The sequence below is a fragment of the Moschus berezovskii genome, chromosome 14 (assembly GCF_049115385.1).
Source record: "Moschus berezovskii isolate FMDL1 chromosome 14, NW_MosBer_1.0, whole genome shotgun sequence".
In the NCBI taxonomy this organism is placed as follows: domain Eukaryota; kingdom Metazoa; phylum Chordata; class Mammalia; order Artiodactyla; family Moschidae; genus Moschus; species Moschus berezovskii.
The window spans coordinates 67,659,531-67,673,348 of record NC_142473.1 but is presented as its reverse complement, the minus strand read 5'-3'; the positions used below and the strand labels follow the sequence as shown (position 1 = coordinate 67,673,348).

The 13,818-nt window shown below is 35.7% G+C and overlaps 1 protein-coding gene across 2 annotated transcripts in view; it reads left to right on the top strand.

The window, feature by feature from the left end:
• CCDC73 (coiled-coil domain containing 73) overlaps nt 1-13,818 on the top strand; it is a 125,237-nt gene that overhangs the window by 54,489 nt on the left and 56,930 nt on the right. For both annotated transcript variants that reach the window (XM_088843224.1, XM_055423787.2), the window contains 3 exons: nt 5,443-5,481; nt 13,227-13,362; nt 13,605-13,684. In XM_088843224.1, the coding sequence (XP_088699350.1) occupies nt 5,443-5,481; nt 13,227-13,362; nt 13,605-13,684 (255 nt within the window). The remainder of the gene's footprint in view (nt 1-5,442; nt 5,482-13,226; nt 13,363-13,604; nt 13,685-13,818) is intronic.

Here is a 13,818-nt window from a genome sequence, read left to right as displayed (position 1 = left end):
CTGGGTGTCCTGGAGATTTTAAGTAAATTATTTCTGCCTAGTAAAGACTTACAACATGATCCCATGGTAAGACTCTCTATCTTCCTGAGCCTTGATTTTTCTTTAGGTAAGATGAGGAAGTTGAAATACATCAGCATTTCCCAAACAAGACCATTTTGTGAAGCAATAGCGTATCTACATTAGTAATACCGTGAGTAAGGAAATTTGGGAAAGGTCTTTATTCTCCTTCCCAGAAGAGGCACGGATAAAAGAGCACAGGTAGAGGCTGGTGAATACTGGGATTAATGGGATAGATGACTTACAAGATTTTCAGCACTAATGCTCTGATATTTTGTTACTTCATTAAGTTTTTAACTTACTGAATTTATAAGTTAAGACATTAATTCCTATCATAGAACTGGAGGCATATTTAACACATAATGTGTTATTTCTACTACTGAATTCTTGTCTTACTGGGTCTTACCTAACACCAGTGATAAAAAGGAACTAAATTCCTGGAGCTTTGAGTGTATACATTTATCCATGAGGAGGAACTCTTAGATATTTGGATAATTTTGTAATTTGCTGCTGCTAAGTCACTTCAGTCGTGTCCGACTCTGTGCGACCCCATAGACGGCAGTCCACCAGGCTCCCCTGTCCCTGGGATTCTCCAGGCAAGAACATTGGAGTGGGTTGCCATTTGGAGAATCATAAACTTAGAGAGATGTTAGAAATATGTTGTTCTTGTTTAGTCGCTACGTTGTATCCTACTCTTTGTGACCCCATGGACTGTAGCACATCAGGCTTCCCTGTCCTTCCCTACTTCCTGGAGTTTGCTCAAACTCGTGTTTGTTGAGTCAGTGATGCTATCCAACCATCTCATCCTCTGTCGCCCCTTTTTCCTCCTGCCCTCAGTCTTTCCCAGAATCAAGTTCTTTTCCAATGAGTCAGCTCTTTGCATCAGGTGGCCAGAGTATTGGCACTTCTCCATCAGTCATTCCAATGAATATTCAGGGTTGATTTCCTTTAGGATTGACTGGTTTGATCTCCTTGCAGTCCAAGGGACTCTCAAGAGTCTTCTCCACCACTACAGCTCAAAAATATCAATTCTCTAGTAATCCTGCATTACAGAATGTATTTTCCTGAATGATTTAAAAGTAATATGCCAGTCTGATGCCCTATCTCCCCCAATACTGTACTGTCTCTCCTATAATTAAGGACATTCTCCTGCAAAACCATAACACAACCATAAAATCTTCAAGTTAATTTTGATATGTAATTGTAATCTAATTCTCACGTTCCATTCAGGTTTTACCAGCTGTCCTAGCAGAAGGACCCAGTTTAAAATCTCGCGTTAGTCTAAGCTGTCATGTCTCTTTGATCTCTTTCAGTCTGTAACAGCTCCCCAGTCTTTGCGTGAGTCTTACGCCTTTGAAACTCTTGAAGATCATAGACCAGTTATTTTGTAGAATGTCCCCCAATTTCTGTTTGTATGATATTTCTTCATGAATAGAACCGGTTTATGCACTTCTGGCAGGAATATTACAGAAATAAGGCCTTGCTCCTATAATTTAATCCTGTCAGATAATTGGTTATTTCAGTTATTTCGATACTCAGATTGTCATAGTTTGGCCAGTAGCTATCCATTCAGGCTGATTTTTTTAGCCTTATGGACATGTCTTTATCATTCTTTAGTGTTTTCTTGCTCTTAGGTAGAAACAAAATATACCAGGATCACCTTGTAGTTTAACTAACCTTGCCTTAGAATAAATCATTTCTCAACGTTGCCCTGGTTCCTTTCAGTGTAAAATGGAATGTAGACGTGCAGATCTCAGCACTGTTACACTCATTACTACTGGGGTGTCACTGGTCTCAGACCCTGTCAATGGACAGAGCTAGGGAATTGATATGTGTATTTATATACACACAAATAGATAAACATGCATTTATAATTATGTTTGTTTCTTTGTCAGTCTAAATATGTAAAAAACCATGAATTCACATTACTTCCAGTTCTAATCCAAAACCCCAGGTTAATTTTAATTTTAAATTAAAATTATGTATATATTTCCTTTCTTTTACAGTGAAAATATGTCTTTCTCTATTCTTAATAGATTTACTTATTTGATAAATTACCCTATATGTGACCAGGCTACCATTCTTCTACTCCTTCCTTCCTAATGTGGATACCCTCTTTTCCCTGCTTCAACTCTGACACCTGGGTCACCCTTTTTCAACACTGCCTACTAACCACCTTGCTCAGTTATTGACTCCCCACAGTAAATTGCTTCAACATTCAGGCCTGATTCACTGTTCTGGAATGCTGCTGCCATGACCCTTTCACTTTTTCCCCACCTAATGAACTTGGGACTGATTTGTTCAGGAATGGGAGAAGTTAAATATTTTTATCACAGTATTTAAAAAAAATTTATTCCCAAGTAACATAAATCTAGTTAATGGAAAGTTAATGGGAAAATAGATTTTCTCTAAACAAATGTACTTTACAGTCAGTTTTTCATAAAATTTTCCATAAAGTGAGGCATAACTAGGAAAACATTTGTACTTTATCTTTGAAATTGCCTTCTATAGTTAATACATTAGTCTTAGTATCTTTTTGATCCTGTGTTGGATGCCTCTATCTGATATTGTAAGCCCATTTTATGTGATTTCAGAATGAAAAATCATTATATAGAACATCCATAAAAATTTCATGTCAATCCAGTTACGTTACTTTCAGATTTGACTTGTCATAGGGATGCAACTGCACGTGGTTTTTTAAGTTGAGAAGTGCTCTAGAGGTGTTAATAAAATAGAGTTGTGAGTCAGATTCAGAAAGAATAAAAGGGATATTAATGCAGGATATTAATGTTTCAAGGACAGTGACCTGAAAAAATTTGGTAAATTTTTTTATTTAAATAAATTTGCTCTGTTTATCAGTTTTGTCTTTGGCTAATGGTAGCTGTATTAGTGAGGGTTCACCTGGGAAACAGAACCAATATTACACACACACCCACACATCCACCACACACACACACACGGTAACTATTAGTGAGGGTTCACCTGGGAAACAGAACCAATATTACACACACACACACACACACACGCTTCAAACCCACCAGGAGAGAAGTAAGAGATGCAGGTTCCATCCCTGGGTCAGAAAGATACCCTGGAGGAAGAAATGGCAACCCACTCCAGTATTCTTGCCTGGAGAACCCCATGGGTTCTCTACACACAAAGGGCTTCCAAGTGTTTATCTCCAGCTCCAGACACAGCCTAGATTGACTATTGGATGTCTAAAAGACATATGAAACTTGACATGTTCAAAATTAAGTTCCTAAAATCTCATCCCTCTGAAACTAAATAACTTATTTGTCTTTTTGTTGTTGTTGTTGTTAATTACAACTTCTTTCTTCCTGTTGCAGATTTTTTTTTTTTTTTTAGCTTTTCTCTCGAGTATATCAAGAATCCAGCCACTTCTCACTATGTCTTTCACTAACACCCTGGTCCTCTTTCATCATCCTCTTTCATCTCAATTGCAGTCATTTATTAAGTGTCTTTCCTGCTGCCGCTTCTGTTCTCCTTCAGCTCTAACGTAACAGAGTGACCCTCTCAAAGAGTGAGTTAGGTTATGTCATGTTTGTGGCGTCCTGTCTCACTCAGTGCAAATCGTTATCATGTGCTATGGGACCTATGGTGATTTGGTCCTGCCCCCTCTCCTACTCTCCTCTGAACTCATTTTTTGCTGGGTTTTTTTTTCCCATTGCTTACTAAACCTTCCAGCCACATTGGCATCCTTGCTGTTCTATGACTACACAAGACATTTTCTCACCTTAGCGCCTTTGCCGTTGCTGGAATAACCTTCCTTACTTTCTGTTGAGTCTCTACTCACAAGTTGCCGTTTCAGAACGAGTTTGCTGACCATCTATGTAATCCTCTTCCCTGATTTATTATTTTTCTTAAGCACTTATCAGTATCTAGTAAAGCCATATATTTTAACTTATTTATATTGCTCAGTATCTGCATTCCCCAGAATTTATACTGGATAGGATTTTTTGGTCCAATACTGTACCTTCAATGTCTACATGAGTGCTTTACTTATAGTAAGCATTCATTGTTTGTTGAAGAAATGAATCACACATAACTGATTCCACCAAATGAAATGAAATTATTAACTTACTCAAGACAGCATGCTGAAAAATTTATTTCATAGGAATGTGAAGTAATAAACTCTTGTTTAAATTTTAACAGGTGCTAGGTGTGTTCAAGTAAATAAGCACTCATACACGGCTTTGTTGTTGTTGTTAAGTTGCCCAGTCACGTCTGACTCTGTGATCTCATGGACTGTAGCCCACCTGGCTCCTCTGTCCTGGGATTTCCTGGGCAAGAATACTGGAGTCGGGTTGTCATTTCCTTCTCCAGGGGATCTTCCTGACCCAGGGATCAAACCCACATCTCCTGTATTGGCAGGCAGATTCTTTACTGCTGAGCAAGCAGAGAAGCACTCATACATGGCTAGTAGGAGGTTAACTTGGCCTGCCACTCTGGAGGACTATTATGTGTAATGACAATTGTTAAGTCTATAAAAATGAACAGATCTTAGGAGTTCTGCTTCATGGGATTCATTCTGCTAAAATGTATAACTACAGAGTTTTTTTGGTACATCATGTTTATTTTTGGTACAGTATGTTTATATGAAAGAAGAATTCTTTCATAGAACAGAAAACAGGGTAAGTCTGAAAAATAGCAGTTTGATAAAACTATGGTAGAAGGTTAAACAGTGGAATACTATGCAGCCATTAAAATCTTGTGTTGTAGATTACTTTGTGATGTGAAAGTGTTTGCTATATATTAAGTAAAAATAATGTTACAAAACAGTACATATACTATTATTCTACCACCCACTGACTCTCTTTTAAAATACGTAGAAAAGTACCTGGAAGCACCATGGTATTGATTGTTATTTCTGGGTTGTGAGACGGTTTTTTTAAGACATTTTTCCTTGTGTTTATCTATTTTATCAAAATTTTTTCAACAGAAGAGCTAATATTAAGTAGCAAACCTGACTAGAGTTCTTTGCTGTTCTTCTTGCTTTTTCTTCATAGTAGTTGTCACTCTCTAATTTCTTTACTTTTTGCTTATATTTAATTGTCTGTCTGCCACTGCCCCCACTAGACAGAAAGCTTGTTAAGAACAGGGACTTGGTTTGCTGTTGTATCCCAGGATCCTAGGAGTATGGCTGGCATATAGTACTTGCTCTCTAAATACATGTTGAATAAATAAATTAATGTATTTTGTTATGAGAAATAAAGTTATGGTAAATAACACTTTGAAAAAATGTCATTGGAAAGACGTGCATAGAAGATAAATGTCGTATTATATAGCATACAATTTTAGTTTCAGAAGTAATTTATAGAAAATAGCTAAAAAGTTTTAACGAAGTTTTTTCTGCTTATCTTATTCAAGGTTTCTAAATATTCTTTACAGAAGAGAGTGAGTGAAATGGTAAGGAAATTTCAAAATATTTACCCACTCACCCCAAATTAGTACATAATTTATACAGTATTTTTGTCAAATTAATGTGATACTTACAGTAAAAAGGAGTTGAAACTGGATATTGATATCCGTTTTAAAGGACTGGATTATAATTTCAGATGTAGCTTAAATGAATTGTTTCACAAGTTTATTTCCAGTTTACACAATGTTTACGTGTGTATGTGTGTTAGTCACTCAGCCTTGTCTGACTCTTTGCGACCCCGTGGCCTATAGCCTGCCAGGCTCTTCTGTCCATGGGATTTCCCAGGTGGGGATACTGGAGTGGGTTGTCCTTCCCTTCTCCAGGGTATCTTCTCAACCCAGGGATCGAATCTGGGTCTCCTGCATTGCAGGCAGATTCTTTACCATCTGAGTCACCAGGGCTTAGTGTTTACATATGATAAAATAAGTTTAACATAGTTCCTGAGTTATTGGTAGAGGTCTGTATCAAAATTGAACAACAAAGAAGTGAAATCAGATCTGTGAAATCCCTTACTTTAATGATGTCTTTTATAGGTATTTGTGTAAATGTGTGTAAATGTGTAGTTATTACTTTTAGCCTGAAAAATTGAAATAATATGAAGTAACATTTGAATACTGCACTTGAGATATGGTACTCATCCTTTATCATTCAACAAGTGTTTGTTTGTTGCACATTCCTCTTATGAAATATATTAAAATTAATATTTGCATTTTTACAACAGTATTTTAGGAAATATTTACTTTGATATTCTCTCTATCCCTATTTGATACAAAAGGATTTTTTTTCTGTATTATATCTTTGACTGAGCAAAATCCTCCCATATCCACTTATATCTTAAGAGGACTTTTTGGGTGTATTTATGCTATTTCATTCTCTTTGGAGCAGACTATAAGGCAAGTGAAACTAATTTTTGAGTAAGGTTTGTCTATTATATCTATGAGAAGTAAGAAATGAGAAATCACGCCTTATGACATTGAATACAAAAATATAAAGTAAGTGTTTTGCTTTTTGAAATGTTTTGTTGGGTTAGAAAGTAAAAGCCTCAGAGAAATTGCTAAGCTTGATTGAATAAAAGATCTGAAAATTCTGTCACTGTTCAGCTGGAAAGACTAAATATAATATTGTCAGACTCTTTTAAACTATGATTTTAATTAAGGAGCTGAAAAACTAGATTCCGGTTTAGCTTTAAGTACCATGACATTTGTACTGAAAGTCATCTTCAACGCTACAGTGGTTTTACACAAAATATCGTGAAATTGAATAATGTACCCTCTGACCTGGGAGATAAGGCTACAAGTTAAAGATCAAAGGCAACATAAAATGTGTTTTGTTTTATTCCACTTTAAAATTTCACCAGACAGATACTTGTAATCTTAAAAACAAATGGAAACATGCAGTATACTTGTGATAGTTTTTGGTCAGTTTTGAGCATTATATTATTGTGAATTAAGATTCTTAAGAACCTACTAAAATGACATTTGAATTATAGTTATAATTTTTTCTGACATTTCAAGGCATTAAATGATCACTTTGCATTAAAATTATTTTATATATTGATAGGTACACAATATTTTATGCCAATTCTGGCAGACTCTCTATTTTAGATGATTGACTTAAAAGTTAAAAATAATCTTTTTTAAAAACATTCTTTTATTATTCATTTTACATTATTCTTATATAGTTCAGGTGACTTTTTAAAAAAAAAATTATTTATTTTTGGCTGTGCTGAGTCTTCATTGCTGAGCAGAATTTTCTCTGGTTGTGGTGAGCAGGGGCTACTCTCTAGTTGCAGTGTGCAGCTTTCTCATTGCAGTGGCTTCTCTTGTGGAGCATTGGCTCTGGGGTGTGTGGTCTTCAGTAGCTGTGGCACATAGGCTCAGTAGTTGGGGCTTGCGGGCTCCAGAGCACAGGCTCAGTCCTTGTGGTGCACGGGTTTAGTTTGCTCTGCAGCATGTGGGATCTTCCCAAATCAGATTCTGAACCTTTTCTCCTGCATTGGTAGGCGGATTCTTTCCCACTGAGCCACCAGGGAAGTAATAAACAGTGTTCAAAAATCCAATTAATTTTATTCAGATTAACACATTGTCTTTTTATATTACTTGACTGTGCAAGACAGGAAAAAGATAGTCATTTGTCTCAAGGCAGTACTTTGGGAAGCAGTTGATAAAGTTTTGTCCCAAAAGAAATCATTTAAAAATAGCACTAATCTAATGTTATAAAGAAGTTCATGATTTCCTATAGGCAGGCTCTTAACTGTTAGTAAAATTCTGTCTTGTGGGAATTCAGTAAAGTGATTTTCACGTAGTGGTGGCATGTCTCCAGATAAATTAACCCAATTATGAATGGAAAGATTTATCTGTCTCTAAAAGTACCAAAACTTTCTCTTGAACGAATGATCATATCGATCATTACCAGTAAGACAAATACAACAAAATATAGTAAAAAATAAACTGTTCTGTTCTGTTCTGTCGCTCAGTCGTGTCCGACTCTTTGCGACCCCGTGAACTGTAGCCTACCAGGCTTCTCCGTCCATGGGATTCTCCAAGCAAGAATACTGGAGTGGGTTACCGTTTCCTTCTCCAGGGGATCTTCCCGACCCAGGGATCGAACCCGGGTCTCCCGCATTGGAGGCAGACACTTTAACCTCTGAGCCACCAGGGAAACTATTGAACATCAAATTAATTGATTTGGTCATTGATGAAAATCTTTCCTGTTTGGTATAGGTGACTACGTTGTGTAACTGAGTAACCAATAGAACTAATGAACAAAATAAAAACTTATCTAACCATCTCTTAGTTACAGTTTATTTCTTTTTTGTATATTACTTTTCCTCTAAAGAAAAGATTTACAAGAAGGATTTAGTTTTCTTTATTAAATTATAACAAAATTTCAGCATTGAAGGTTTTGGTGAGATTTGGAATTACCACATATTTTCATTCAGAGTAGAATATTTTTAGACTAAAGATTTGTCTGGAAATAATCTTTGTGGTTATAATATTATATATATCTATACCCATAAAATATGTAACTTAAGTGTTTTTAAGTTGTGATCAAAAAAGTGAAAATATCTTAAGGTTACCATGAGTTTTTTAAAAGTGAATTTTATAGCTCATTGATTTATTTTGGGTTTATATTGAAGAAATTGAAAGATAATTTGCAAAATGAGGAAATATGTAAAGTTTATTTATAAATGTATAAATAGAATGAGGAATATATAAAGTTTGGTTTTGGGTTTTGAATCTTTTTCTACAAAATTTACTTATACATTTAGTTCCTTATAGAGACTTTTCAAATCAGTCTCTATAAGGAAACAAGAAAGGAGAAAATGAGCAGCTTTGCTTTATTAGTAAGTATAGTTGTGGAAAGTTGAGTGTAAATGTTTTTTAATTATTTTTTTTTCCTTTGTGTATACATTTAGTAAATTATTTCCATTTTAAGTGCCTTAAGGGTCTTTTAAGTAAACTTTTAGACCACACACACATAGACACACATGCTCATAATTATGTATGTGCTGTTTTCCTCTAATCTTGATTTTCAAAGATTAAATTTGTTTAAAATATGTATGTGTTTAGAAAGCAGTGAATCCTGACATTATTTTCTTGTGAACAGTCTTTGCATTTATTAGTAAAATTGTGTGAAAGAGAAAACAACTTGACACAATTCACAGAGTTAAAAGGAACAAAAACACTATATACTCAGCGATTTCTTAGTCATAATCTTTATTATGGTACCATCTGGTGGCTCAGATGGTAAAAAATCTGCCTGCATTGTTGGAGACCTGGGTTCGATCCTGGGCTGGGAAGAACCTCTGGAGAAGGGAATGGCAACCCACTCCAGTATTCTTGCCTGGAGAATTCCATGGACAGAAGAGCCTGGCGGGCTATAGTCATGGGGTCACAAAGAGTTGAACACAACTGAGCAACTAACACACACACATATGTAATGTTATAACAGCACTATCACTATAGTTGTATTATTCTTTATAATGTTCTTAGGTTTCTCAGGCAGGTGTTAACCAATCTGCTTTTTATTGTTGCTTCCCAAAGAATTTAAACTGTTGACAGTCATGTAGTTAGTGGCAAACTGCCCTCTTCATCTCAAAACTAAATCAAGGCAACCAACTAGGTTCATATGTGAACAGTCCTACAGGGTCCTATATGAGCCAGTGAGCTATAGGTGCCTACTGTGATTTGAAAGACTTTATAGCATTTATCATGGCCATTGAATAGACTAATTGTATTTGAAAATCAGAAGTTGTGTCATGCAGAACAAATGAAACTGCATTTTAATTCAACTTTGGCTTCAAGTGAAGAATGTTGGAATAGGGTATATCACAAACTAATCTAATGTGTATACAGCTCTATGTATGTAGAGAATACCTATGAACTCACTTTGATCTTGCTGCATTTTTTTTTGGCTGCACTATAGGGCATGCAGGATCGTAGTTCCCTGACCAGGGATCGAATTTGTGCCCCCTACAGTGGAAGTGCAGAGTCCTAACCCCTGGACTCGCAGGGAATTCCCCTTTGCTGCATTCTTAATTATCAGGATTAGTTAACCTTTGCAGGCATTGACAGTATTAATGTCTAATTATATGTAGTGGACAGTATTCTCATAAAAGCTATGTGAAAATTGATCTGATTTGTAGATTGAGAGAATTCCTTAAATTGAAAAAAATGTTTTTAGACCAGTCTTTAGTGAAATTGTATTGGGTTGCTATATGTTTCCTGAAGGGAGTATAATTCTCTCAGTTCAGTTCAGTTGATCAGTTGTGTCTGACTCTTTGCGACCCCATGGACTGCAGCACACTAGACTTCCCTGTCCATCAGCAACTCCTGGAGCTTACTCAAACTCATGTTCGTGATGCCACAAACTCACATCCGTGATGCCATCCAACCATCTTATCCTCTGTTGTCCCCTTCTTCTTCCACCTTCAGTCTTTCCCAGCATCAGGGTCTTTTCCAGTGAGTTGGTTCTTCACATTAAGTGGCCAAAGTATTGGAGTTTCAGCTTCAGCATCAGTCCTTCCAGTGAATATTCAGGACTGATTTCCTTTAGGATGGACTGGTTGGATCTCCTTGCAGTCCAAGGGACTCTCAAGAGTCTTCTCCAACATCACAGTTCAAAAGCATCAATTCTTTGGCGCTCAACTTTCTTTATAATCCAACTCTCACATCCAGACATGACTACTGGAACAGTCATAACTTTGACTAGATGGACCTCTAGATTAGAGAATTAAGTGGTAATTTAGAGGAACAGAATATGGGTCATTATTTTTATTGATAAGAGTGACTACCTAGGTAAGCATATGGAGAAGGCAATGGCACCCCACTCCAGTACTCTTGCCTGGAAAATCCCATGGATGAGGAGCCTGGTAGGCTGCAGTCCATGGTGTCGCTAAGAGTCGGACACTTCTGAGCGACTTCACTTTCTCTTTTCCTTTCATGCATTGGAGAAGGAAATGGCAACCCACTCCAATGTTCTTGCCTGGAGAATCCCAGGGACGGGGGAGCCTGGTGGGCTGCCGTCTATGGGGTTGCACAGAGTCGGACACGACCGAAGCGACTTAGCAGCAGCAGCAGCAGGTAAGCATAAGTAGAAAAGTGCATGGCAACCCATTCCAGTATTCTTGCCCGGGAAATCCCATGGACAGAGGAGCCTGGCAGGCTACAGTCTATGGGATCGCAAAGAGTCAAACACGACTGAAGCGACTGAACAGGTAAGCATAAGATCTCTGGAATAAGTGTACTTGTCAGTTTGTTTGAATTTATGACTGCTGCATGCTTAATTCAAATGACTTAAGTAGTAAATTTGAAAAGCGTATAGAAGTACATGAAAAAAATTTAACTGATCTTTTAGAAATGTTGCCAGCTTATCATTTTGCTTAAAAATCATTAAAAAAAAATCTTTGAAAAGATGTTCACCAGATTTGCCAAGTTAATATAGTTAGGTACAACTTAAATTATAGCATATATTCCTTATTAATATTACAGAGGGTTATTCTTATTCCAAATAAAAACTAATTAATCTATTGAAGGCACCTTTATCATTTAAGGAATAATAATAACAAAACATTATACTGTACTTGTTATGTAACAGGCTCTTGTTTTAGTGCTTTGTATGTATTATTAATAATTTGTGTTATCTTCATAACTCTATGAGGGAGATGCTGTTATAATCTATTTTAAAGACAGGGTAGATTATTTTCCCAAGGTCACACAGCAACTAAATTATAAAGGTAAGATTTAAACATAGGCAGACTGTCTTTTGACCACTTTACTATATTGCCTGTTTTTTGGTGTTAAGCAGTATAAAATGGTGGAGAAGGAAATGGCAACCCACTCCACTGTTCTTGCCTGTAGAATCCCAGGGACGGGGGAGCCTGGTGGGCTTCCGTCTATGGGGTCGCACAGAGTCGGACACGACTGAAGTGACTTAGCAGCAGCAGCAGTATAAAATGGCTCTGTTTAACTTATGCAAAAGGAAATTTAGCAGAGACACAATCAGAGTCAGGAATAGTTTTGAAAATGAACAGGGACTAGGTTAATAGCAGAGTTTGTGAAGCAGGATGTAGGAACCCAGGACAGAGGTCTCATATCAGTCTGGATAGGGTCACCACTGAACTTCTTTAGTTTTATGGTCTCTTTTGCTCACAATTGAAATTCCAGTAAAGTAGAAATCAGTTGGTTTATTTGGAGTAATATGCCCTGTACTTTATTAGGGAAGTATAGGACACTGTGAATTTTAGCCCTCCAGATTGTAATGAAGAAGTATTTCAAATAAATACTTGAAATTGTGTTACTTTTGTGTAAGGGAAATAGACGCTGGCTAGGTAAATCTAACAAATTGCCAGTGTTGAAACTGTATGAGGTAACAGTTCACTCAGAAAGTAATTACTGAGTACTTGTTGATGGGCCTGAGTGCTTGTTCTTTGTTTTTCATCTCTCAATAGAAACAAAAGCATGTGGCAGAAGTGAATGAAAGTTACGAAGCCAATCAATGATTCTGCTAATGCCAAAATCAAAAACTTTTAAAGAGTGTTACTGGTTCTGTTAACATAATATTTCTTTTAAAAACTTTAAGTCATTTTTCTAAGTATGGAAAGACAGGCTCCTTTAGCTGAAAGCAGTGAAGGCCCATATTATATTATATTGATACACAGGGTCCAATTTTTACCAACTGTCTCCCAGCTTAAGTTAACTCTTTGCTATATTATATTGTCTCCCTGTCACTGATAGATATTGTTTTTACGATTCCATTTTTAACACAGTGAGAAGGTGCTGTATCTTTAAAATTAATTTCAAAAAATTATCTGAGTTTGATAATGCATATTATGATTATGCCAGCAAATTTGGAGAAAAATTTATTTCCTAAATTGTCAAAAGTATTGCTTTAATAATATTCGCCTCACTTTGCTTAGTGCTATACTGGACTAATTAACTTTTCTATAAACAACCAACTGATTTTTTAAAGATATTATAAACAAGGGAAATAAAATTTTAAGTGACTGTTTTGTTATAGGAAAAAAAATGCTTTGATTTTACCTAGATTTAGAAATACCTGTTAACTAACATTTTCTCCCTAAGGTATACTCAGAGACTTTTTCATGACATATTTATGTTAATAACAATAGTTATTAAAAATGATAAAGTTTTATATGTCTAATAAATGTGTGTATATGTGTATGTATGTCTTATGTATGTAGAACATTTAAAATAACTCTTCAAAATAGGAACAGAAAGTCCAGTTACATCTTCTGGCTAAAGAAGATCATCAGAAGCAGCTGAATGAAATTGAGAAATACTATGCTGTAATAACAGGTCAATTTGGATTGGTGAAAGGGAATCATGAGAAGTTAGAACAAAATGGTAGGTTCTATCTTACTTAAACTTACATATTTAATAGAAAATATTTCAATGGACTTATTTATAATGAATAAATTGAACTTATCTGATACTGGTAATAGTAAATGGCAATTTAATTAACATTATTAAATTCAGCAATAACCAAATATATATTTCATTGAGGTCATTTTCCTTGTCCATGTTAATAGTATTTCCTTAAAATGTACATTGAAATAACATTTTCCTGAGTGTCTTTCATGTTGCAGTACAGGAAGCAATACAGTTAAACAAAAGACTTTCAGCTTTAAATAAAAAGCAAGAATCTGAGATACACAGTTTAAAGAAGGTATGATTGATATGCTTTTTTGTATTATATAAAAATTGACTTAACATAATTGGTTTTATGAAGTAATATCAGAAAAGTTGGATAGTTTTATTTGTAGAAAGATAAAGAAATTATTTTAAATACAGATTTATAAA